Below are 27886 nucleotides of genomic sequence, written 5' to 3'. Positions count from 1 at the left end.
ACATGTGAAAATAGAGCTGAATCAGCCATCTGTTATGATTGTGCACTACATATGGTTGGCACAATGTGTATATATTTATTACACCTCGTACATATTCATGAGAGCTAGCATCAGGCCCGTACGCAGGATTTTGTTTGGGTGGTGCTGATTTTGAAAAAGTGGACTTTTTTCCCCGAGGGGGGGCGATTTTGTGAAAAGTGGACTTTCTTTCCAAAATTTGGACATTTTTTGACGAAAAACCCGTAAAAAAAAAAAAAAAATTTTGCCTGGCTAGCATATCACCAATTCATTGGTCAATCGACTTGACACAACCCAAGTAGATCGACCTATCCCCAGTAAGCCAGCATGTCATATCCCCCCTATTCACGATATCATCATCAGAGAAAAGCGTTTGTATAGTCCCTTTCGTAAGTGTGTTTTTTTTTTTTTTTTGGTAGGACTTTTTATATTGTTATTATTATTATATTTAGGACATTTTATATTGTATCATGGTTCTCCATATGAATAAACGGGTTAACCAATTTATTATAGCAACAACAAAAATGTCAGCATCCATGTTGCTGTCCGAAGCAGATACTGCCAAACTATTTCTGTAAAAGGATGCACTCATCACAGAGGACTACAGAGCGCATACCACCAGTCAAAGTCTCCATGTCATCTGATAATGAGGGCCGATTGTTCCATGAAATGTGACAGGCGAGACTGCTACGCAATTACTATTTATTTTCATGGTCGATCGCGAAAGCATGCAATGCTCTATTGCGTATACGCGAAGGCACACAGTGCTGGCATGATTGTTTGACACGGCACGATCGAACAATCGGCCCTCATGAATATGCGAGAACTGGTAGCATACAATACACAGGGTACTTTCTCTGTTTATATCTTTCCTCTATGGATGCACTCAACACCCAATTTATGATTCATAAAGCCATGAAGATGTAGGCTCTATTGCCAGGAGAAGCGTGTAGTGCCTAGAAGAGCTCTCGAATCCAAAGCTTATATAACTTCATTTGGTGCAATGAAATTGATGAAGACAGCAAATTGGCCTGACCGAGGGGACTAGGGCTATATCCTTATTAAAATGTTATGAATTGGTGATATCATTCGCTCATAAATATGTATGAGGTGTAATATAAAACAATTAAATACCATGGTATTTTCATGGAAATAGGATCACTATTTTTCCCTTGGTACTGGCTACAGGCGTACCACCACAGAATTAGAGAAGGAGAACCAGGACTCCCTATACCGCCACATACAATCGCGTCGTCAGCTATGGGAAGAAAATTGGGGGTATTCGGGTCCTTGCTGACGGTGCATGGAGACGAACAATTCTGCGTCTCATCTGAAGCGTCTTCGTACTCGCGTGCTGGTCACATCAAGAGCATCTCTCATATGTGCCCATCATCCATGTCGAGCTTGCATGGTAACAAATGCCTCGAGCACATTCCGAGGGAAACTGAATACCCTCTTTTTTTGCTCCATGCCTGTATCAAGATGGCTGTCGACTCCTGGTTCTCTGGTTTTAATTCTGTGCCTATATTACACCCTGTAGCCAGTATAGTTTATCCTATTTCTCTTCAAACCATGTAGTATTTGTATAATACGATTTATAGTCTGCAAAACAACTACCACGTAATCACATACATGTCATTACAGAAACAAAGACTTTACATTTTACTATATCCTTTTTCAAATCCTCATTTCAGAACATGACTTCCAGCAGACCTCAAAACTTGTTCAACCTGAAGCCTCACAAATGTATATATTGCAGCAGGTATTTCCATGACACTTATCTATATCTGAGTCACCTGATCAAACACAAGAAGCGGATTAGACCATATTGGTATGAATCAGACACCAAAGTGAAGCTGTATGAATGCCAACACTGTAATAAAGACTTCACAAGAAAACAGAATTGGATGGACCATGAATGTACTCAGACTTTTAGAAAAAACTTCTTTACATACCTGAATGGACGCTCACCGATTCACAGCAAAGATAAGCCTCATATACATGTATGTAAAGTATGCAACAAGGACTTTACAAATGAATATTATTATATGATGCACATAGGAATCCATATCAATGAAGATTAAAAGACTCATGTATGTAAAATATGCAACAAGGGCTTTTTACATTCAGGGAATTTGAAACAGCACCAAACAACTCATAGCAATGACAAGCCTTATGTATGTAAAGTATGCAACAGGGGCTTTGCAATAGTATCTTTATTGAAACGGCACATAGGAATCCATAGCAATGAAAAGCCTCATGTATGTAAAATATGCAACAAGGGCTTTACACAGGCAGGGAATTTGAAATATCACATACTAATTCATAGCAAGGAGAAGCCTCATGTATGTAAAATATGCAACAAGGGCTTTACACTAGCACGTTATTTGAAACAGCACAAAACAACTCATAGCAATGAGAAGCCTCATGTATGTAAAATATGCAACAAGGGTTTTGCAATGACACATGGATTGAAGAAGCATGAAGCAGTTCATAGCGGGAAGCATTATATATGTAAGGTATGCGATGAAGGCTTTACACTGGCAGGTGACTTGAAACAGCACAAAGGAATCCATAGCAATGAAAAGACTCATGTATGTAAAATATGCAACAAGAGCTTTAAACTGGCATGTATTTTGAAACGGCACAAACTAATTCATAGCAATGAAAAGCCTCATGTATGTAAAATATGCAACAAGGGCTTTAAACTGGCATGTAGATTGAAAGAGCACAAAGGAATCCATTGCAATGAAAAGACTCATGTATGTAAAATATGCAACAAGAGCTTTAAACAGGCATGTAGTTTGAGACGGCACAAACTAATTCATAGCAATAAAAAGCCTCATGTATGTAAAATATGCAACAAGGGCTTTGCACAGGCATACAACTTGAAACGGCACACAAGGGCTTTGCACTGGTACATCACTTGAAAAGGCACAGAACAATTCATAGCAAAATTCGGAAAAATACCCCTATATATCAGGGGTCCGCGCCGTGGCTTCCCGAGTGGCGTGGCGCCGTTTAGATTTTAAAAAAATATAAGAAAATTAATTAATAAATTCCCAGGTTCTACTTCTACAGGCTAAAATAGTACAAAATGTTGCACCAAATGGTGATTTAAAATGGCATATAGCAATCCATAGCAGTGAGAATTAAGCCGGGGGGGGGGGGGCACTTCAATATGAAATGGATATATGGCACTTTCGCACTAAGGGCATTCAGTGAGAGCAAAATGTAAAAAATAAGGGGTCATTGGGTGAGAGCATGATTTTTGGTATTCGGTGAGAGCAAAATGTAAAAAATAAGGGGTCATTGGGTGAGAACATTACCTTTTTTTAAATGGGATCTTTGGGTGAGAGCCTTAGAAACCTCAAAAATCGAATTTCTAGTTATGAATGGCTTCAAATTTAGTTGTTTTTTTCAAAATAAGTATAATATCAGTGATAAATGAAAGTTGCTGTTCAAATTGAATTTGTAAGGGTCTTTGTGTGACAGATCAGATGGAAAAATAGGGGGTCTTCGGGTGACAGAGCATGTGTTCGTAAAAATAAATGGGGTCTTTGGGTGACAGTGATGATGAAAAAGGGGGTCTTAACAGCCCTACATACGTTTCTTCTCCAAAGTTGGAGTGCCCCCCCCCTGGAATTAAGCCTCATGTATGTGAAGTATGCAACAAGGGCTTAAAACACTGGCATGTGATTTGAAATGGCATAGGCATCAAGCAATTCATAGCAGTGAGAACTAAGCCTCATGTATGTGAAGTATGCAACAAGGGCTTTACACTGGCATGTGATTTGAAACAAGGGCTTTAAAAGGGTACAGGCCTTAAAACAGCACAAAGTAATCCATAGCAAATAGCGTGTTTCTACTGTGCAGGCGGTTGCGGGTGAATTAGAATTGGGGTGATGCGAGGAATACGCGGTAACGGCCCCAGCAGAAACAGATCGGGTGAAGGTGAATGCGCGGTAATGCGAGTGAATCCATCATCCACCTTGTTACCCTGCATTCACAGTGCAGTAGAAACGACCCGATGAAGGTGACGGGATTAAAATGCGGGTGAATGTGAAAGCGTGGTAATGCGAGGTGCTCGGTATAAACACGCTAAAAGAGAAATCTCATGTATGTTAAGTGTGCAACTGGGGCTTTACACTGCCATGTAACTTGAAACGGCACCAAAAAATTCATTAAGGGGCTGTGTAATAATCATGAACCCTCGGGGGGATTTTCAAACAGCCTGCCAAAAATTCTTAGCCCCTCCTACTCTGCCCCCAGCTCCTTTACTTACTGGCCTGCTTACGGCACACAACAACGTTGGCCCAACGTGGGCAGGATACAGATTGCCATTTTAAGGCTGGCTGGCTAAGTTAGCTTAATGTGGGCATACTGACGTACCATAGGTTGGCATAACGTTTTCATACCAACCATAAGGTTGGCACAACAACGTAGGTCCAACATTGGCTGAATTGTCATCGGCTTACCAACCGCTACCATGCCGACCATTGCCAACGTTGCGCCAGCATTGTCTGGGACGGCTTTGAAACATATGAAGCAACATGAAGCAATTCAAAGCAATGAGGATCGATCCTTATAAACATGATCTTTGCATTTACAGACTCATAGCAAAGAGTGGGGTGAAACAAAGAAACAAATTGTGATGATTCCTGCTGTGCTTTTAACACACTTCTACGTGAGCTCAATATATGACAAGGAATTTGGAAACCAATGGCACCCAGTAAATCCAATGGCACCCAGTAAATCCAAAGTCATATGTGTAAAATTTGTTTACATTTTGTTTCTTCAATTTTCATCATGTCATTTTTAATTTCTTTTTCTTTTGAAAATACCGTACCAATTTAATTCAATCTTGGTGCTTATCCTGGTCAAAGGTCTACTGTTTGTTTCAATTGTTGACTAGTAGAATTTGGGTCCAGAAAGTCTTGATCATCCAGATTTAGGCATACTCAATTATTGTGCAACAAGCTCAGGTGTATATAAACTAAATGCTTGTGTTCATGAGAAAAAATGTCACTCTAGCTTAACTTCTGAATGCTTAAGTCTGTCAATGTTTTTTGATCAGCACCTGCCCTCCCCAAATTAAGATTCCCATATCCAGTCGCTACTCGCTACCAACCCTAGTTGCGCCACTGCCCATATCCCCCCCCAAAAAGGAAATGAAAAGAAGGAAATGCTGACAATTTGAACTTGAAAATATATTGTGATGTATATATAGTTTTGGTGTATGGGAATTTTTTCTGTTTTATTTCAATAAAAATGTTAAAAGGATACCAATGGTGTTGTTTGTATGTGTTTTTTCTTGTATTTTTTCTTAATAATGCGTTGCTATTCAATAATAAAATTCAAATAAAAAACCTCTTTGCGCATTGCACTTTTCAGACCTGCTATCGGAAACAACATTTTGTGGCTGAATCCCAAAAATATCATTGCTGTAATATCTGGAATTGGGAGTAGAGCATGCAAGGTAGAACAAGGTTCAAATTTCCCTCATTTTATGCAGCCAATTTGATTGGTGGCTTGACAGTACATTCTCAAAACAAATATGTGACCCACTGTACCAAGACCAGTAAACAAACCACATTTTTGACATGTCAAAAAGGGGGGCCCTGAAATTTTTGAGGACTGTAAAGGGGGGGTCCTGATTTTCATGAGGAAATTTTTTTTTGCATTAGGCCCCCCTAACTAGTGTTTGTGAACGGTCCCTTACATCAAATGATGTACACTCTCTCAAATTTTGAACTTGACTTTATACAGGTTCCCTACTATTTGTTTTCATGTCAAGAAATAAACATATTTTGCAAGATCTGGATGTGCTCTGTTCATTGTGGTACTTTGCTGGGTAACCAGCATGAAAAATGCATTAAAATGAGTACGGTAATATTAAACAAGCACAAATCCTGGACTGTGAAACAAGCCTGGTATTGGTTAGGAAATTGATATTTTTATATTTTAAGAAAATATCTCAAACTTGAAGCCATATTATAACATTTGCTGAGGAGAACGCCCTCGAATTTTTTTTTATTTTCTTTTTTTTACACGATTGTAATGTACTTTTGTCAATAAAGATACTCTGTAAAAATCAAGACTTTAGGTGCTGTAGTTTTGTCAAAATCCGAGATTTTGAATAAAACGCTGAACCGGCGTTTTATTGTTACGATGTCAAACACTTATGCACAGTACATACACGGCGTGCGGGATACACATAGACATACACCCAGAGAATCGTACCGTATTATAACCGCGGGAGTAACATGCATGGACGCCAGTAGTAAATTCCAATTTTCTATGCTTTACCTCACTTGTTCGGCTCAAAATTAAAAGGGGACATATCTGACAGTAAAAGCTAACATTTTATGGAATCTATTTTTACAGAAATGTTATAATATGGCTTTAAAAGGCATCATTAATCTAAAATAATGTACATTTCACTTACCTGTGTATATAACAGTATGTGGTCAGCACATGGAAAGAGAAAGGAAAACAAATGCAATGAATTTTAATATCAAAGGAATATTGGTAGGCCTATATTTCATTTGAATACCTGAGTGGAAGAAGGGCCCAACTCCATCAAAACTGTTTTTGAGATATTAAGGAAAAACTTAATAGTTTTATAGGCAGAATGTTTTCATCTTCAGTGGACCTTCAATACATGAATATACAATATTACATACATTCAAAATTAAATATGATGTTTCCATGGCAACGATACAGGTCTTAATACGAGATGGAGTTGGGCCCTGCTTCCACTAATATACTGCAAGTGCCAGTTTCGTAAGCAGATGTGTTATAAATAGAATAGAAATTTGGTAATTATCCATTAATTGCCAGTAAAAGCATGTCAAGAAAGTTTATTGTAGTAAAAAGCAGATTCCATGGATGAACAAAATTCCTGTTTAACCCAATATTTGTGGAAGAAGGGCCCAACTCCATGGAGTTGGGCCGCCTTTCTTCAATGAAAACCATGATTAAGTGTACTTGAAAGACTATTTGATTTTGGAGAGTTGATTTTGGCTCATCTTTCACACACAAGGAAGAACAATCTGCTGGCAATAAAATGCTGGGTCTAACTCATTTTTGTAAAAAAATGGAGTTGGGCCCTTCTTCCACTCAGGTATTCAATTATATCTTTACAGTTTTTCAGTTTTTGACTTCAGTTTGTTTATAAACCACAACACTAAGCATGACTTGTACATTCAGGTCAATTTCGATAGGGTCCTCACTCAGTTATAGTGGCGGTGTAAGCCCCTCTGAATCATACTCCGGCTGGAACGAATGAGTGGAGCGCCATCTAGGGAAAGCCCCACAAAAGGTTGAGGAAAGTTACCATACCGCGATAAGATAAAGATAATATCAGCCTAATATCGATCATGCGCGCCACTCCCTCTTTATTGGAGAACCGCCCTGCCGATCACGGGTGTCGGGCGATCCTCGGCTACGATTGGTCAAGAGTCGCCAGATACCGGATCGATGGTAGGGTGGGGTCGCATATAAGGGGGGAGCGGAGCGAAGATCGTGGTTCTCTCTCTCACTTTTTGTATCAACTTTTCATATTGTAAGATTGCCAGCCAATAAATCATGAATCAATAGGAACCACACATCTGGCCTGATGCTGTCTTGATTTTGTCTTCACTATTAACACCATCCGTCGTCTAACATAACCACTAATCTACTAAGAAGAATTACTAAATGAGACCCGTCATAAAACCGACCTAAGGGGTCTTATAACTGGTTCCCACACCGGGAATCGAACCCGGGCCACGGCGGTGAGAGCGCCGGATCCTAACCACTAGACCATATGGGCTGGAACGAATGAGTGGAGCGCCATCTAGGGAAAGCCCCACAAAAGGTTGAGGAAAGTTACCATACCGCGATAAGATAAAGATAATATCAGCCTAATATCGATCATGCGCGCCACTCCCTCTTTATTGGAGAACCGCCCTGCCGATCACGGGTGTCGGGCGATCCTCGGCTACGATTGGTCAAGAGTCGCCAGATACCGGATCGATGGTAGGGTGGGGTCGCATATAAGGGGGGAGCGGAGCGAAGATCGTGGCTCTCTCTCACTTTTCAGTATCAACTTTTCATATTGTAAGATTGTCAGCCAATAAATCATGAATCAATAGGAACCACACATCTGGCCTGATGCTGTCTTGATTTTGTCTTCACTATTAACACCATCCGTCGTCTAACATAACCACTAATCTACTAAGAAGAATTACTAAATGAGACCCGTCATAAAACCGACCAAGGGGTCTTATAGCGGCACCAGGAATTTTTTCGGGGTCATGAGGGGGGGGGAGTGAATTTGGAGGGGGGCAAAATCAACCAATTTAGTGCATACTTGCTGGCAAAACGGTGGAATTTTTTCATAATTTTGGGTTTTTAGTGGGGGCATATGCCACCACCACCCCTGCCCCACTGTTCCCCCACTGTATGTTATGATTCATTTCCTTATCAATAACATAAATGAATTAATTTATTAAAACAATGCCCAAACTACAATGTATCAATATATCCAGCACCAGGGGGAGGGGGGATATAGGGCCTACTCAATACAAATGACCATACAGGGATAGGGTAGCATTTTTGGCTGTTTGGTATATCAATATTAATAGGCCTACCTTAAGACAAATGGGCAGTAAATTTGCCCGGGGGGATCACTCACATAAATGGTCTGTACCAAAAAAACAAGTAAAAGGGGGTGTTTTTTTTGTTTAGGGTACCTTGTAAAAATGGGTACATTTGTTGCATTTTCACCAGCCAAAAACTCATTAGGGGGTAAATTCTACACTAAATTACCGTATTAAGGGGCTAAATTTGCTGGTAGGGTAAAACTCGCATTAGGGGGTGTTTGAAAAAAATTTGGTCACGCATGCGTACACTGTCATATCTGAGTGCCCCGGTAAATTTGGCTGAAAGTTTTTACTTTTGGTATATCGATGGGTCCAAATTTCTTGAAAAATTGGTGTATTGATGGACCCGTTTCAAATTCTCAGCAGCACATACCAAAACTTGAGTACCGCACGGGAATACCCCCATGCAACGCAATTCAAATTAATCATGTTAATCTCTATGTAACTGCACATCCCTTTTAAAGGGATTTTTATCAACGTGACCCAGGCAGTGACCCTAGCTGCCACAGCATAGAGCATAAATGTACAGTTGCACCATAGACTACTACTGTTGCACAGTGTGCATGCACAGCTGTGATAGAAGAATACACGCTGCATTGATATTATCAAATGTCAGCAAGCAAGTCACGATGATATTGCATGGATGCCAGTCATAAAAATCAATAGTAAGTTGAAAAGCTATAATATATGTGACTCCTCGCCACAACTGAGCCCGGATGTCGCCAGTGCCACTATTGAGATATGCTCCATCGAACTTAACAATAAACAACAGGAAAGAAAGGATTTATTGACTGTTTTATTGATTTTTCACTACTAAAATGTCAAGTACTATAGACATGATATACATCATTTTAAAGCTAATTTCAAGCAGAATATTTTGGTTGAATATCTCAAAAATGATGATTGGCGACATCCGGCTTAGTTGTGGCGAGGAGTCACATATGTGTTACAATTCAGCTCATGCTACACATTACAAGAAATCTGGGGTCATTGACTCATTCATTGTACGGTACATCATCAATATGGTTTTCATGATGTTGAGCAACGCACTGAAGGGTCTATTGTTCTATTGATTCCACGATCACCTCCTCGTAAGCGAGGGAGGTTGATGTGAAACTCTGTCTCTATTAGTCCGAATAATCAGACCCAGAACAAAATATTAATTTCTGACATGATCGTGTACTGGGTCTGAACTGTTTCCATATGAAATCTTGATGGCAAATTGGACAATAGAAGCACATGGTTCTACGTGACAGCTTTTTAATCCCTATTCAGGTTACGTGAATCACGCTATTGTGGACCATCCTTCTGATACTTGAGTGTTTGGACAAGCGGAACGGTTTTTTTGTCTACCTCTCTGTTTGTAAACAAACCAGGAGGTCGAAATCGTCCTCCTCGCCGAATACGAAAGTCAGCGTAATAGTACGGCACTGGTCTCTATGGCCCCCACAGGCCCGAGACGGAGTCTCCGTGGATGTGGACCCCCAGCCCCGTTTTGACGCTATGGTCGTCACTATGTGACATACCGGGGGTGCAGGAAAACCTGACACCCTGGGTCAAATTGGGCTGATATGGGTCCACCACCAGAGTTCCTCTCGCGTGATCTCATGTGACCTGCCACACAGACAATAACGAACCGTAGCGGCCACTATAAGCAAAATAAAGGTTCGTTGTCTGTGTGGCAGGTCACATGGGAAAAAGTAAACACGGAACAAGGGCACACGCCACAAGGGAACAGCCTATGGATACGAGGCCTTAGGGTCTGTGCATTACCTTCTACAGTCTATGGTCTGTGTCCAGATTTGTAGCTAACCGCAAGTTGACTTGCCTTTATCAACCGACCCAAAAATCTAAAAAAACACGGTCGCGTTTTTTTAAATTTGGCTATAGAGAAATGTCATAGTTTGGTTTATAATATTCAAAATATGTGTTTTACTTAAATTAAACTGCAGTATAAATGCATACATTTTTGCAAATTCGGACTCGATTTCTGCATTTGTTTCGTTTATTTTGAGGCCTTAGGGTCTGTGCATTACCTTCTACAGTCTATGGTCTGTGTCCAGATTTGTAGCTAACCGCAAGCCTCTAGCCAGAGGCGCCAATCGTCTGATATAAGGCTTTCAAAAAAAGTTGACTTGCCTTTATCAACCGACCCAAAAATCTAAAAAAACATGGTCGCGTTTTTTTAAATTTGGCTATAGAGAAATGTCATAGTTTAGTTTATAATATTCAAAATATTTTTTTTACTTATATTAAACTGCAGTATAAATGCATACATTTTTGCAAATTTTGACTCTGCATTTGTTTCGTTTATTTTGGCAGCGTAAACATAGGCCTACGCTGTAACTTTTAGGAAAATGATTTCATCACATTTTCTGTTATATTTTCGATAAAATATGTACCTGAATATGTGTATGTTTGTAAAGCGCATGTATTTCTCTAAAATTCTCTATGCAAAGTATTTTGGCGTCACGTCGTATTTCAGTTCGGGGGCACTGCTAATTCAAAGACGTCTCTGATATCAAAGACGGGTCAGTGATTTCACATACGGGGGTCTGTGATATCACATACGCCGTGCTTTTTTTACAGTTTGGGGCTAGATGCAGCATATCGGAAAGAAGGTGACTGTATCGGAATATGCTTTCCTATGTTTAGCAAATATCTGCCTGTGCAAACATCATATCTATCTGTGCAAATTTTGACAAATGGTCCCAGAAAACACTTAGATTGGCAAAATCGAGCCATATCTAACGTTTTGAAGTATAACAAAACATCCCAAGTCATGGGTGGAGTGAATATTTTGGCAAGGCAAAAAAAGTAGGGAACAATGAATTTTTGGCCAGTCAACGAGGGGGGAGGGGAGCGATTTTTGGCACGCATTGTGGCGGCAACTTTTCAAAAATATATTCAAAATGACTTGAAAATGGTAGGCCCCTCACGGAAACGTTCAGGCCTAACCTCGTGGCCTGATTCTTGCACACGTGCATGGGATAAATTCGGTGAAATATGGACACTTGTATTTTATTGATAGGGGTAGGGTTATGTTATGATTAGGTGGCTCAAAATAGATCAACAAATTACGGTAAACCAGGCGCGTGCCCCAGGGAGTGGGGCTTTGGGGCCTGCAGCCTCGGGTTCTAAAAAAAAATGAGGGAGAGAGAAAGAGAGACTGGGGAGAGGGAGGGAGAGGAAGGGGAGTGATAGAGCAGTGGCATAGCCAGGCCCGTTTTTTTGCGGGGTGCTGATTTTGAAAAAGTGTTTCTTTTTTTTCCAGGGGGCGATTTTGTAAAACGTGGACCTTCTTCACAAACTTTGGACCTTTTTTTGACTAAAAAAGCATAAAAAACATATTTTTTTGCTCACTACGGTCGTAAATTAGGATTGTTTTGAGGACTTTTGCCCGCACGGCCCACTCTGCGTACGGGCCTGGGCATAGCCAGTGGGGCAGTATAGTGCCCCCTACAAAAATTGAAGGGTGGAAACGGGAGGGAAAAGAAAAAGGTCTACTTTTTCGGTGTGATTTCCCAAAAATTGAAAGAAATAACCCGACAACTGAAAACATATATAAAATAACTGCCAATATACCGGAACGAAAATGTTACAAAAATCAGGACAAAATATTAGCAAAATTGGGTTGAAAATTTTGTTTTGCCTCAGCCACCCAGGCTCATTTCAATATCCGGGGATTTTTAGGCAGACGCAAGGGGGAAAAGTGGAAAGAAAACAAGGAAGAAAACAAGAAGAAACGAGGAAGAGTAGGCCTACGTTCTGAGTCATTATGCATCATAATTATGTTCATGCTTGAAATTTGTGACGGAAGTCGCATCCACTGGAAATCCATTCTAAAATACATATTATGCATTATCATGACATGGTTATATGGCCTATAGGCTATGCTTAATCATGATGGTCGGAAAAATAAGTTAATAATAGGGGCCTAATGCAAAATGATGCACCAATTGGCTTTTAGTTTGAGGATAATATTCCCTCACAAGTCGGGTCCGTTGAAATCTGTTATGCCCAAAATAATACTGAATAATAAGTGTAAACTTTTACACCAAATGACTTTATTGTGCCTTTCATAACTTTTTTTTTATTAATTCTCCAACTTCTGAGGGAGCACATCCCCCTCAGGCACCCTTCTCCGTCAAAAAAGAAAAGGCTAACTTGCATTTATCCATATTGGCCTAATTGAGCAGGTTCATACCCATGCAGAAGTCAGGTCCGCAGGAAATTTGTTAGGAATTATAGGCCTATCTTTCATAGATATAATGACTATAGGCCTATTATAGCACATCCCCCTCAAGCAAAACAGAAAAGCCTAAACTTAGGCTGAATTGAAGGAATTATTGAGCACGAGTGTTAAATATAGGCGGAGACTGGGGTAATTGTGGCCCCGGGGTAATTGTGACCCCTTTGTCTTTATCAGGGTGTCTTTATACTAAGCATTGGTCTAGGTGACTTAACTTTGTATTGTATGAAAGAGTGGTCTTTATGTTACTGTTTGGTGAAAAAATATTCAAATAGCATTAAAAAAATTTATGAGGGGGTCTAATTAGCGGAGCGACATCAAAATGGCTCTAAAAAAGTGGCAAGTCCACTTTTTATTCATAGGGGTGGTACTTATTGGTTGTATCACTGACTATTTTGTATGTGTTTGACATGAAAGGTAATCATAACAGTTCCCATTGATATAACAATTTTATAAAAGAATTGTTTATTTAATGAGCTAAATTTGCATATTATGTAATACCCGGCTTGGGGTAAATGTGGCCCCTGTTCATGTCTTATGCAAATTACTTGCATCTGACCCCCTAAAAAGCTATTTTGGTCATTAATCTGTTATATGTTAATCAAATTAGCCATTTGGTTGGGGTCATTATTGAAACAAAAAAGACATATTTAGTATGTTTTCAAGCAAAACAAGGAAGTATAATGAACAGTCAGATCCGGCCGCAGTTTCGCATGCAAAAATTAGCATAATAACAAGTATTTTACAAAATGCCTTAAAATGCCTTTTTCTGGTAAATAAACCAGTCCAAATGGCCTAGAATTATCGCAATGACTATAAAACATGCTATTAATAGTTATCAGGAAGAACTGGATTCACAATACTCTTTAAATTCTTTATTTTGTTCAGGGGCCACATTGGCCCCTAAAACATTATGTTAATTATTATGCAAATTGCAATATATTTATGATTATATTTATCACATCCATTGCCTCTATCCACTCATGTGGAAATTTTACTTCTCCAGTTCATACTTAAAGAATTACATGGGTAAAAATGCAAAAGGGGGCCACAATTACCCCAGTTTCCCCTAAGCCTAAAACTAAAATTCGCGCTCAGTTGGAAATCTGTAAAAAATATATGCTCGAAAATAACCAATAAACAGTTTTGATGTGTCCGGAGAATTGAAAGTCTGCAAAATGTCGTCGAGGGAGCAAAGTTATTCTGCAGCATTTAAGGGCTGGGGTATGAACGTTTGGACAGTATTTATTTGGGACATTAGGCCGTATAAAATTAATGTTTTGGTTCTCGTCCCAGAGGATTTTCATGAATTGATGAGGAGGGAGGTGTTTTTTTTTTTTTTTTTTTTTTCAATGTAAAATTAGCATTGTCAGTAGTTTTCGGTCTTCTCCAACAGTGCTCGAGGAAACGATGAGGCCCTTTTTTTTTTTTTCAAATGTGAGATTCTGAGGATAAACCCCTAGAGTACCACAAAAAGACTTGGAAGTGATGCTTGTTCTCTAATAAACTTATTTATATGTATGAAGATTTCATAAATCATTCCAAAGTCTAAAAAAATTGAAAAATCTAAAAAAAAAAAAAAATCTGACAAATCTCAGAAATGGAGAAGGGAGAGGACGAGAACCAAAATATTAATTTTACACGGCCTTAGGGCACATGAGACATATCGAATTGCACTCCGATCTGAAGAATGTCATTCTGATATCAAATAATTTTGAATTTTTGAAATTACGCAATTTAATACACATTTTATGGCAAATCATTAAAATTGATATTTTGATATTTAACAGTACTTGAAGTAAACTTTATAAATCTGATGATTTATACTTAAAGTGTATGTAGGTGGGTTGAAAAGTCCGACGATCAATTGAAAATTTTGACCTTTTCAGATTGAAGATATGGATTTTTTTTCCAAAACACCAAAAAAAATTAGGTCTTTTGGGGAAAAAATCCATATCTTCAATATGAAAGGTCAAAATTTTCAATTGACCGTCGGCTTTTCCTCCCTGCTACATACATATTATTAGATTTATATAATTTACTTCGAGGACTGTTATATATCAAAAATTCGAAAAATATCAAATTTTTATAATTTGTCATAAAATTTGTATTATATTGTGATTTTCAAAAAATGAAAATTATTTGATATCAGAAAGGCATGCTTCGTATTCAGAATACAATTCGATAGGTCTGAGGTGCTCTCATGTGCCACAAAAAATACTGTCGAAACGCAATAAACGCTCATTTTAGATCCCTTAAGCTCAATTATGAAAAAGAGCAACATTTTTTTAGCATTCTCCGATTTCTCACGTTCACTTGAAAGAGTGTATCCCGAGCCCGCGATTTAATTCATAAATTGGATTAGCCTTTCTGAAAGGCCCGTTGGTTATTTTCCCACATAAATATTGTATCAGTAAAAATACCCAGTAATAAAGTAGCGCCGCCGCGACACGGAGACTTCGCCGGTCGTTTCTCGTCGCTTCGCGGCTCGCTGTCGCGGCTTCGCCGCTCCCAAGGATCGTAGGGAGGGATAGCGAGTCGTCTTTGACAAAGACTAAAATTGGATAGTAAAATTAGCAGGAGCTAGCAGGCACTTGGGCTAGCTACAACCCTGATCATGCTGATTAGGCCTACTCGCAAAATTATTCCCGTTGCGCCAGTTCACGTTCACAATATCGCTTTGCGGCTGGGTTTTGAGACTAGGGAGTATGTGATTTATGAGACGTCTTTGAATTATGATACTGTCAGGTGACTCGGCACTGAAGAGTCTTTGATATCAGAGACGTCTTTGAATTAGCAGTGCCCCCGAACTGATTTTGCAGAAATTGCAACAAAAAAATTCTCACTAGAAGACCCCCCTTTTTTGGTGTCTAGGCTCTCACTGAAAGACCGCTAATTTCGAAACTGCTGTCCGCACATCCCTGTCACTTCCAAAGTCAAGTGCCCCCCTGCCCACAAGACGGTTTGTTCAGAGACGAAGGGCCATAGACTGGCTGGGACTCATTCATTACTACATGTACATCGTCACTACATTGTCACTTTTCACTACATTTGTATGAGCCAACTCTCCTTTCCAAAGCCACAGTTCATTCACTGCATTCTACAATCATGGCAATTAAGTTGTCGTTTGTGAATTAATATTTGGACCTGATCGTAATCTTATCTCTAATTCACCCCTTTCGCTCAACTTTATCGTATCGTTATCGCCCCTTCACCCCTCTTGGTCTACTTTATTGTATCGTTATCTCCCATTCACCCCTCTCGCTCCACTTTATCATATGGTTATTGCCCCTTCACCCCTCTTGCTCCACTTTATCGTATGGTTATCGCCCCTTCACCCCTCTTGGTCTACTTTATTGTATCGTTATCTCCCATTCACCCCTCTCGCTCCACTTTATCATATGGTTATCGCCCCTTCACCCCTCTTGCTCCACTTTATCGTATGGTTATCCCCTCACCCCTCTTGGTCTACTTTATTGTATCGTTATCTCCCATTCACCCCTCTCGCTCCACTTTATCGTATGGTTATTGCCCCTTCACCCCTCTTGCTCCACTTTGTTGTATCGTTATCGCCCTTCACCCCTCTTGCTCCACTTTATTGTATCGTTATCGCCTTCACCCTCTCGCTCCACTTAATCGTAATCTTATGTCCAATTCACCCCTCTTGCTCCACTTTATCAATGTTTATCATATATCCCTTCACCCCTCTTGCTCCACTTTATTGTATCGTTATCCCCCATTCACCCCTCTCGCTCCACTTTATCGTAATCTTATCTCCAATTCACCCCTCTCGCCCCACTTTATCAAGGTATCACCTGGTGAATTTCACCCCTCTCGCTCCACTTTATTGTATCTATATCGCCCCTTCACCCCTCTCGCTCCACTTAATCAAATCGTTATCACCCATTCACCCCTCTCGCTCCATTTTATTGTATCATTATCCCCCATTTACCCCTCACGCTCCATTTTATTGTACCGTTATCACCGATTCACCCCTCTAGCTCCACTTTATCAATGTTTATCGTATCGTTATTGCCACTTCACCCCTCTTGCTCCACTTTAATTCATCGTTATCCCCCATTCACCCCTCTCGCTCCACTTTATCACAATCTTATCTCCAATTCACCCCTCTCGCTCCACTTTATCGTATCCGCCCCTTCACCCCTTCGCTCCACTTTATTGTATTGTTGCACCCATTCACCCCTCTCGCTCCACTTGATCACAATCTTATCTCCAATTCACCCCTCTCGCTCCACTTTATTGTATCGTTATCGCCCATTCACCCCTCTCGCTCCACTTTATCGTATCGTTATCGCCCCTTCACCCCTCTCGCTCCACTTTATTGTATTGTTGCACCCATTCACCCCTCACGCTTCACTTTATTGTATCGTTATCTCCCATTCACCCCTCTCGCTCCACTTTATCGTATCGTTATCGCCCCTTCACCCCTCTCGCACCACTTTATCGTATCGTTATCGCCCATTCACCCAACTTGCTTCACTTTATTGTATCGTTATCGCCCATTCACCCCTCTTGCTCCACTTTATCGTAATTTTATCTCCAAGTCACCCCTCTCGCTCCACTTTATTGTATCGTTATCGCCCATTCACCCCTCTCGCTCCACTTTATCGTATCGTTATCGCCCATTCACCCCTCTCGCTCCACTTTATTGTATCGTTATCGCCCATTCACCCCTCTCGCTCCACTTTATTGTATTGTTGCACCCATTCACCCCTCACGCTTCACTTTATTGTATCGTTATCTCCCATTCACCCCTCTCGCTCCACTTTATTGTATTGTTGCACCCATTCACCCCTCTCGCTCCACTTTATCACAATCTTATCTCCAATTCACCCCTCTCGCTCCACTTTATTGTATCGTTATCGCCCATTCACCCCTCTCGCTCCACTTTATCGTATCGTTATCGCCCCTTCACCCCTCTCGCTCCACTTTATTGTATTGTTGCACCCATTCACCCCTCACGCTTCACTTTATTGTATCGTTATCTCCCATTCACCCCTCTCGCACCACCCCTCTCGCACCACTTTATCGTATCGTTATCGCCCATTCACCCAACTTGCTTCACTTTATTGTATCGTTATCGCCCATTCACCCCTCTTGCTCCACTTTATCGTAATTTTATCTCCAAGTCACCCCTCTCGCTCCACTTTATTGTATCGTTATCGCCCATTCACCCCTCTCGCTCCACTTTATTGTATCGTTATCGCCCATTCACCCCTCTCGCTCCACTTTATTGTATCGTTATCGCCCATTCACCCCTCTCGCTCCACTTTATTGTATTGTTGCACCCATTCACCCCTCACGCTTCACTTTATTGTATCGTTATCTCCCATTCACCCCTCTCGCTCCACTTTATTGTATCGTTATCGCCCCTTCACCCCTCTCGCACCACTTTATCGTATCGTTATTGCCCATTCACCCCACTTGCTTCACTTTATTGTATCGTTATCGCCTATTCACCCCTCTCGCTCCACTTTTTATCGTATCGTTATCGCCCATTCACCCCACTTACTTCACTTTATTGTATCGTTATCGCCCATTCACCCCTCTTGCTCCACTTTATCATAATTTTATCTCCAATTCACCCCTCTCGCTCCACTTTATTGTATCGTTATCGCCCATTCACCCCTCTCGCTCCACTTAATTATCGTCGTTATCGCCCATTCACCCCTCTCGCTCCACTTTATTGTATCGTTATCGCCCATTCACCCTCTCGCTCCACTTTATTGTATTGTTGCACCCATTCACCCCTCTCGCTCCACTTTATCGTATCGTTATCCCCATTCACCCCTCTCGCTCCACTTTATCACATCGTTATCACCCATTCACCCCTTTCGCTCCACTTTATCGTATTGTTGCACCCATTCACCCCTCTCGCTCCACTTTATTGTATCGTTATTGCCCATTCACCCCTCTCACTCCACTTTATCGTATCGTTATCAGCCATTCACCCCTCTCGCTCCACTTAATCATATCGTAACCAGCCATTCACCCCTCTCGCTCCACTTTATCATATCGTTATCACCACCCTCTCGCTTATTAACACATAATACTCAAATATAGCTGCTAATAATATGTGTTAAAGGGCATTTCGTGATCCACAGCCTCATCCCCCACTTTTCTCAAAAAAGTTGAGATTTTTATATCACTGGAAACCTCTGGCTACATAATGTTTATGTACAAAATATTTCTTGCAGATTAATTAGTTTAGCAAAGATATCGTGAAATTTGAATTTCGTTCTGGTGCACCAGAACGAAATTACAACGCATTGTCTATGGAGCAGTGTAATACACATAATCATGCATAACTCATGAACGCATAAAATCGGAAGCAACTGACATTTTGGGAATAGGTTTTTTTCGTGGATATCTAATGAAAAATGACATAAATAGAGGATGCTAGGATCACGAAATACTCCTTTAAACATGTACAATGTATTGTAACAGTACATATAGCAGCTATTGGAGTTAAGGTCCGTTCATACTACCACCGCATTTGCGATGCGTTGCTTTGTGATGAGGTGCGTTGTCGCACTGCATCGTACTGCAAACTACTGCATTGCGATATCGCAATAAAGTTAAATACATTTTAACTTGGAAATGCGACTAGTTTTGTTGAGTTGCGGCAAAAGTAATCGATATATCGGCATCACAAAGCAACGCATCGCAAATGCGGTGGTAGTATGAACAGATCTTTACAAGGTTTTGCCAGAACAGCGACAATTATACAATTTAATCTGCTAACCTGCTAATTAAAACACTACCAAATAGCTTACAGAATCAAGACTTGACAATATATCCCTTTTAAATTCTCATTTCAGAACATGACTTCCAGAAGACCTCAAACCTTCAACTTCAACCTGAAGCCTCACAAATGTATATATTGCAGCAGGTATTTCCATGACACTTATCTGAGTCACCTGATCAAACACAAGAAGCGGATTAGACCATATTGGTATGAATCAGACACCAACGAGAAGCTTTATGAATGTCAACCCTGTAATAAAGACTACACAAGAATACAGAATGACAATGAATGTACTCCAACTATTGGAAACACCTGTTTCACACAGCTGAATAGACGTTCACCAATTGGCAGCGAAGAGAATCCTCATGTATGTAAAGTATGCACCAAAGGCTTTAATCGGGCATGTGATTTGAAAAGACACATAGCAATGAAACAGCATGGACCAATTCATAGCAATGAGAAGCCTCATGTATGTGAAGTATGCAATAAGGGCTTTAAACGGGCACAGGCCTTGAAACAGCACAAAACAATTCACATCAAAATTAAGAAAAAGCCATATGTATGTAAAGTATGCAACAAAGGCTTTACAATGGCATTTTACTTGACACGGCACAAAGTAATTCATAACGCAGAGAAACCTCATGTATGTGAAGTATGCAACAAGGGCTTTAAACAGGCAGGGAACTTGAAACAGCACAAAGCAATTCATAGCAATGAGAAGCCTTATGTATGTGAAGTATGCAACAAGGGATTTAAAATGACACAGACATTGAAAAGGCACAAAACAATTCACAGCAAAATTCAGACAAAGAAGCCTCCTATATGTAAAGTATGCAACGAGGACTTTACACAGGCATGTCACTTGAAACAGCACAAAGCAATCCATAGCAGTGAGGAGTATGTGTGTGAAGTATGCAACAAGGGCTTTAAAAGGGCACCGGCCTTGAAACAGCACAAAGTAATCCATAGCAAAGAGAAATCTCATGTTTGTAAAGTATGCAACAGGGTCTTTACACTGGCATGTAACTTGAAACGGCACCAAAAAATTCATTTAATGGGCTGTGTAATAATTATGAACCCTTGAAATTTTCAAACAGCCTGCCAAAAATCGCTTGACCCCACCCCCTCTCGGCCTGTCAAAAATTCCCCTCCTACTCTGCCCCCAACCCCTCTGCTTACTGGCCTGCTTACGGTTGGCACAACAACGTTGGCCCAACGTTGGCATACACACTGTCATATTAAGGTTGACAGGCTACATTGGCTTATGTGGGCATAATTGGCATAATGTTTATACCAACCATAAGGTTGGCATAACAACGTAGGACCAACGTTGGCTTAATTGGCTTCTGCTTACCAACCGCGACCATGCCGACCATGGGCCAACATTGTCTTGCTGTCTGGGAGGGCTTTGAACTGACACATATAAAGCAGCATGAAGCAATTAATACAACAGAGAACAAACTGTTAATGTTAACTCAACTTTAATTCTGACTTTAGGCCAATTGATATTGGTATTCCTCAGGGCTCAATTTTAGGTCCTTTATTGTTTATAATTTTTGTTAACTGTTTACCTAATGCTGTGTCTCGATGTAAAACTGTAATGTATGCAGATGATACCTCTTTAATGTGTAAAGCTAAAAATGAATCTGATCTTAAAATTCAAATGGATTCATGTCTAAGTAGGGTAGCTGAATGGTTCAAAGTAAACAAACTCACTTTAAAAGTTGAAAAGACAAAGTTTATGATCTTCGGTACAAACAAAATGCTTGAAAAGTTCAACAATGTACATTTAATATATAACAACAATGATATTGAAAGAGTAGATGAGTTTAAATATCTAGGTGTGAAATTTGATAGCAAGCTGTCTTGGTCAGCTCATGTCGATAATGTTAGTAAAACTATTTCCAAAAGAACTGGCATAATAAAACGTATACAATATTTCCTTCCATACAAAACCACTGTAATGTTATCCAATGCTCTTGTTATTTCCCCACTTTGATTATGGAAGCATGGTCTGGTCAAATTTTAGTGTAGAGTACCATAATAGGCTTCAGGTACTTCATAATAATTTTGCTAGAATAATTCTCTCAGCAGATATAAGGACACCAACTAATGATTTAATGAATACATTGCAGTGGGTTAAACTTGATCAAAGATGGCATAATACTCTATTAATGACTGTTTTCAAATGTTTAAAGAATGAATATCCATCATACTTCTCAATTTGATTTTGTTCATGATAACCATAATCATATAACTAGAAAATCATACTTCTAATACATTGATTGTACCAAATTTAAATCAAATTCAGGTCAACGTACTTTTCATGTCAGGGCAGCCTATGCATGGAATTCTTTGCCACCGACAGTAAGAGCTCAGATGGAAAATATGACTTTAGGCCGATTTCAATCAAAAATTAAAGAAATTTAGGTCTGTCTTTATCTATATTTTATTCATTTACTTGCTTGATTTTTTGTATATAAATATAATTATTGTATTTCTGTATTTTTAATCATGGTATTTGTAATTATCTTGTAAGTTATACTTATTTGTAATATAGTGTAAATACATTGTAAATATACTGTATGATATTTTGTAAATATTGTGTATCGTAATATATTTTGTTGCTATGCAACATGTAGCAATGAGGGCCTGCTTGAAAAGCAGTGCTTGTCACTGAAGCAGTATAACCCTCAATAAAGAAAGAATAAATAAATAAATAAATTTACATTATATTTTGCCATTTTAACCTAATAAGTGCCAATTTTTGCGCGCATTTGTAACATTAAATTTATCTTGCCCCGTCTGAAAGAGTGCTGGCTATGCCACTGAGAGCATGTGCATTTTAAATCTCCCACCACATTTCAATTAGTACAAGAAAGCCATTGAACAGTGAAGCGGTTCGTTTGAGCATATCGATAGACCAATCCCTTGTCTTTGTTGATAAGCAATGATGTCAAGTGGTCTATAGCTAGAGGCAGTATATAACACAAATGGGTCAATGAGTCACATAAAAATGACCTTGTGTGGTATTTTGTTCCCAGGAAGTAAGTTTTGCCCGAGGCAATTTGTGGTTAAATGTTGATCCCTCACTACTTATTACCATCAATTTGGTTGAAAAAGGAGGTGAGACATGATCAAATCTCTCCAGGTAACAAAACGTAATGGGCAACGAGCTCAGGTGTATAAAGGTCGATCCTTCATGTAATTATTTCGTGTAATCTAATCCTAACTCTAACCCTAATCCTAACCCTAATCCTAACCCTAAACTAACCCTAACCTTAACCCTAACCCTAATTTTGTGTAAAATTACATGAAGGAATAACCTGTATAAACTATAAAATGCTTGTGTTCATGAGAAAAAATGTCACTCTAGCTTAACTTCTGAATGCTTAAATCTGTCAATGTTGTTTGATCAGCGCCTGCCGTCCCCAAATTAAGATTCCCATATCTAGTCGCTACTCGCTACCAACCCTAATTACGCCACTGCCCGTATCCCCCCAAAAGGAAATGAATAGAAGGAAATGCTGACAATTTGAACTTGAAAATATTGTGATATGTGACCGTACAGCTCGAATGAGCCATAAATTCCCTTAATTGTATTTTGAGTTACAGTGTAAAATGTGTACGAAGGTCGTATGCATTGGTAACTTAAGCTGGCGCGACATCTGTCTCATTTTGATAGTCACAACACCAATCAATAATCCTATTATTGAAAAGGATAATAAGCTTCTACTTTAGATGGCAATAGAATGTTAATTTGCTTTGGCTAAATCCTGTTCAAGTGGTGGGTTACCAGGCATTGTATTTTGTATAGGTATGTATAACCAACAATTAACAATGAGAGAACTTTCTTGAACTTTCTTGAACCTTGTTGACTAGATGTGGAAAAAGAGACACACGTAGAAACGAAAAAAAGCTACCATTTTGTTGAAGGAGCCCCGCTACTGGATCTCGTTTGAAGTCAAATAATATACCATTTTAAAGCTTATGATATATATTTTCTAAATAGGAAATAAAACAATTTTGACCGGGGGAGGAATTTACGGCTCATTCGCCGTGACAGGTCACATATATGAACAGTTTTGGTGTATAATTGGGAATTTTTTCTGTTTTATTTAAATAAATGTTAAACGGATACCAATGGTGTTGCTTGTGTGTGTTTTTTCTTCTTGTATTTTTTCTTAATAATACGTCGCTATTCAATAATAAAATTCAAATAAAAAACATCTTTGCGCATTGCACTTTTCAGACCTGCTATCGGAAACAACATTTTTTGGCTGAATCCCAAAAATATCAGTGCTGTAATATCTGGAATTGGGAGTAGAGCATGCAAGGTAGAACAAAGTTCAAATTTCCCTCATTTAGGGACTGTTCACAAACACTTGTAAGGGGGGGGATGATGCAAAAACATTTCATCACGAAAAATTTTCGCCCCCCCTTTACAGACCTCAAAAATTTCAGGGCCCCCTTTTTGACATGGAAATTATGGGTCAACCCCATAGAAAAGCATATAAACTTTATTTTTCCAGGAAAATTTGTGGTCATTTTTTCAGGGCCCCACCCTAGGAGGGTCAAAATTTTCAGGGCCCCCTTTTGCATCAGGCCCCCCCCTTACAAGTGTTTGTGAACGGTCCCTTATGCAGCCAATTTTAATGATGGCTTGATAGCCTGCTTTATAGTTACATTCTCAAAACAAATTATGTGACCCACTCTGCCAAAACCAGACAAGTCCCTAATTTTGAACATCTTTCAACAGGAAGGGGAGATGCGACACATAAAGCTGTAAAGTTGTAAAATGACATGTTTAAGGCCTTGGTTTGGCTCAGAAAATGCTAAATTTGGGTGCTTTAGATGTAAAAGAATATTTTGTTTTCAATGGTAGGTTAAAGTAAACACATTAAGGAATCAAAAAATAATAAAAACTGAAAAACAAAAACTGCAAGGTTTTTCACCCCTTTTCCAACTTTGACTTGCCATATCTCAAAATGGCTGAGTAGGACTTATGGCGGGTTTCGTCAGAGCCGGTCAGGCGGTCACATATGTGAACCAGTAAACAAACCACATTTTTGACATTTCAAGATTTGAATATAAATGCATGCACTAAACAATAGGCTTTGAAATAATTCCAAAATTATACAAAATAACAAGACGTGGATAATTTTGTAAACGATATAGTTTTACCTTATTGCAATTCTGAGAAATGGAAAAAAGATTAAGGCTTTACACAATAGGGATTATCCTATTTTAATGGTTAATTATGTAGTAAATAAACCTTTAAAATAAGAAATTTCAAGTACAGTAAAACCTCATTATAACGAAATCTGATACAAGAAAAACCCTGTTATAAAGAAGTATTTTTCCAGAACCAAGATACAAAATACTTTTGTTATTTATTGTTTTTACAACCCTGATATAACGAAATTTGGATATAAAGAACTAATTTCTCTGTCCCTGACAACTTCGTTATAATGAGTTTCCACTGTATTTGAAAGTCAACTAATATAAGTTCCACATTATATGAAATCGACATCAATAACTCAAAAAATTGTTCGCCGACTTGTTCCGGGTTTTGTTGGAGTGGGTCAAATATTAAGTCCCTGTCCCACCCGGATTGCGCTCCTTCGTCACTAATCAAACCGTCAAAAAGCTTGAAATAACGATCACTGATTGGTTCATGAATTTTGATTGGCTGATGATGTGTGAGTGCGGATTAGGACATGACTTGTGTAGAAGTGACACTAAACATATATTCAGCAGATTTGTAGCTATAAGCGCAAGCACATATATATATATACAATACAGGACTAGATTAGAGGTAACAGTCACTGAGGCCCATACATTTGATAACGCTATGGGGGGATAGGTGGGGGCACATGCCCTGGGTGCGACCTTAGGGGGGCACTGAATTGACCAATACAGCATCAATTCCAGCACTAGTCAAAATTTGAAATCAGTGGTAATGCAGTTAGTTGTGCAAATTTTTGCACACAATTGTGTCAAGACTTATGGGGTGCGGTCATGTAGGCCTATACATAGCCCGGGGGCTCATATTTATTGCACAGCCCCTTAGTGTTTAAAATAGCTGTTGATATTTTGAGAAAATATCTCAAAACTTAAAAAGCATTGATCTATGAAAATAATGTATACATTTCACTTACCTGTGATAAAGCAGCATGTGGTCAGCACATATGGAGAGAGAAATGAAAGAGAAAATGCAATTAATATTAATACTGTAAAAGTCAATATTTTCGCGAGAAGATATTTTCGCGATTTTGACGATTTTGTCAGTTGCGCGAGAATTAAATTTCGCTGTTTTTATATTGATACAATAGAAACCTAATGCAAAAGGTTATTTTTGTGAGTTTTTATTTTCAGCGATTTTATGTCCACTCACGAAATTGCGAAAATAAAAACCTCGCTAAAATTTCTACTTTACAATAACAAAGGGATAACCCTGATAAGGAAAAAAAAAAGGTTTGTCTCAAAGCTCCAGCGCGCATTTGTAAAATCGTGAGATTTGGAAAAAAAAAGAAATGCGGAATTTTTTATTTCAAAAATTTCTTTTTTTATAGTTTTTCCAGAAAAATTCAGCAAAATTCCGATTTTTTTCTCCAAATACCATGAAAAAAGTCGGGAATAATAATAAAAAATAAAAAAATTGAATTTTGCATTTGTTATCAAACCACTCGTGAGCTTTGAGACAAACCATTTTTTTTTTTTTTAATACATAAGCCTACACCAGGGGGGGGGGGCACTTCAATATGAAATGGATATAGGTGTAGGGCTGGCACTTTTGCAGTAAGGGGCAATCGATGAGAGCAAAATGTAAAAAATATGGGGTCAATGGGTGAGAGCATGATTTTTGGCATTCGGTGAGAGCAAAATGTAAAAAATATGGGGTCATTGGGTGAGAACATGACCTTTTTTAAATGGAACCTTTTTGGTGAGAGCTGAAACAGCGCCACAGAAACCTCGAACATCGAATTTCTAGTTCTAAATGGCTTCAAATTTCTTAGTTTTTTCAAAATAAGTAACAAAATCTGTGATAAATGAAAGTTGCCGTTCAAACTGAAAAATAAGGGTCTTTGGGTGACAAGATCAAATGGAAAAATACCAGGTCTTTGGGTGACAGAGCATGTGTTTGTAAAAAATATGGGGTCTTTGGGTAACAGTGACGCTGAAAAAGTCTTAACAGCCCTACATATGCATCACCTCCAAAGTAGGAGTGCCCCCCGGCCCTACATCGGATATTGGTAGGGAAGTCGGCAACACGTCAGGGTCATATAGGTCGGAGTAGTTGGCCACACTTCGGCCAGATTTTGACTTATTAATGTTGGTATGAAGACGTCAGTCATGTCACGGTTACGTCGGATAATTGGCTGATAAATAACCTTAATATAAAGCCAAGAATTTTCCAGCGTTGGAAATTCCGCCAAATCGCGAATTGAGGTAAAGCGGAAAACGATTTCTGAGAAAAAATATAAAAAATAAGTAAAAATGACCTAGAAAAAGGAAAAAAATACCATTGAAAAGAAATAAATAAGTAAAATCCATCATAGATTTACCGTACAACGCCTGTCCTACCTCCCATTGCAGCCATGATACCCAATCACCAGTGTTCGAATTTAGGAAAAATAAATGGTTGTCCCACGGACAACCAGATTACAATTTCTGGTTGTCCGTCTAAGTTTTTGGTTGTCCGTAGGCCTACAAATGTGACTTTTGGCTAGATTTATGGTTGTCCGGCGGACAACCGAATCAGTATTTTTGGTTGTCCGGCGACTTTTTTAGTTGTCCCGGGCAACCGGACAACCAAAATTTCGAACGCTGCCAATCACCCATCCCAACTTTGCCAATCGCAATGATCGTCACAAGATTCTTGTGAAATTTTATTATGTCAGAAATGTGCTAAAATTACAAAGCGGAATTTAGCATTTGTAAAGCAGAAAATTCTTGGCTTTACCTTAATATATTGGTCTATTTGTGATGTCTGACCGATGTCTATACAGATCAGTGTTAGGAAGAGTATATTTGGCAATTTTGCCAATGGCCGGGGGGGTGGGGGTGCTCAAAAAAATAGGTCCAAAACGCCTATTTTTTCGGTATCTGATGAGTAATATTTTTCGTGACGTGGAATGGGTATATGCATGCGCGTATTTTTTTGGGGGGGAGGGGGGCTGTTCACTTTTTCAAACG

General features: G+C 39.2%; 2 protein-coding genes and 1 non-coding gene across 3 annotated transcripts in view; 1 reads left to right on the top strand and 2 right to left on the bottom strand.

Annotated features, from left to right (window-relative positions):
* The window catches only part of LOC140138970 (laminin subunit beta-2-like), a 555517-nt gene that overhangs the window by 152657 nt on the left and 374974 nt on the right, over window positions 1-27886 (bottom strand). The gene's annotated exons all lie outside the window — the stretch shown is intronic.
* Window positions 7763-7834, bottom strand: Trnae-cuc (transfer RNA glutamic acid (anticodon CUC)). Its single transcript has one exon. It is a non-coding gene; the product is annotated as a tRNA-Glu (tRNA).
* Window positions 9216-20967, top strand: LOC140139865 (uncharacterized). Its single transcript, XM_072161625.1, has 2 exons — window positions 9216-9331; window positions 19761-20967. Exon 2 carries the CDS (start codon window positions 19764-19766, stop codon window positions 20769-20771), a length of 1008 nt encoding a protein of 335 aa, XP_072017726.1. The 5' UTR covers window positions 9216-9331; window positions 19761-19763; the 3' UTR covers window positions 20772-20967.

The sequence above is a fragment of the Amphiura filiformis genome, chromosome 18 (assembly GCF_039555335.1).
Source record: "Amphiura filiformis chromosome 18, Afil_fr2py, whole genome shotgun sequence".
NCBI lineage: Eukaryota > Metazoa > Echinodermata > Ophiuroidea > Amphilepidida > Amphiuridae > Amphiura > Amphiura filiformis.
Note: the sequence above shows the minus strand (reverse complement) of the source record. Positions and strands in the feature narration are given on the sequence as shown.

Excerpts from the sequence above, each read along its gene's own strand:
- LOC140139865 (XM_072161625.1), top strand. The coding sequence starts at position 19,764 with ATGACTTCCAGAAGACCTCAAACCTTCAACTTCAACCTGAAGCCTCAC.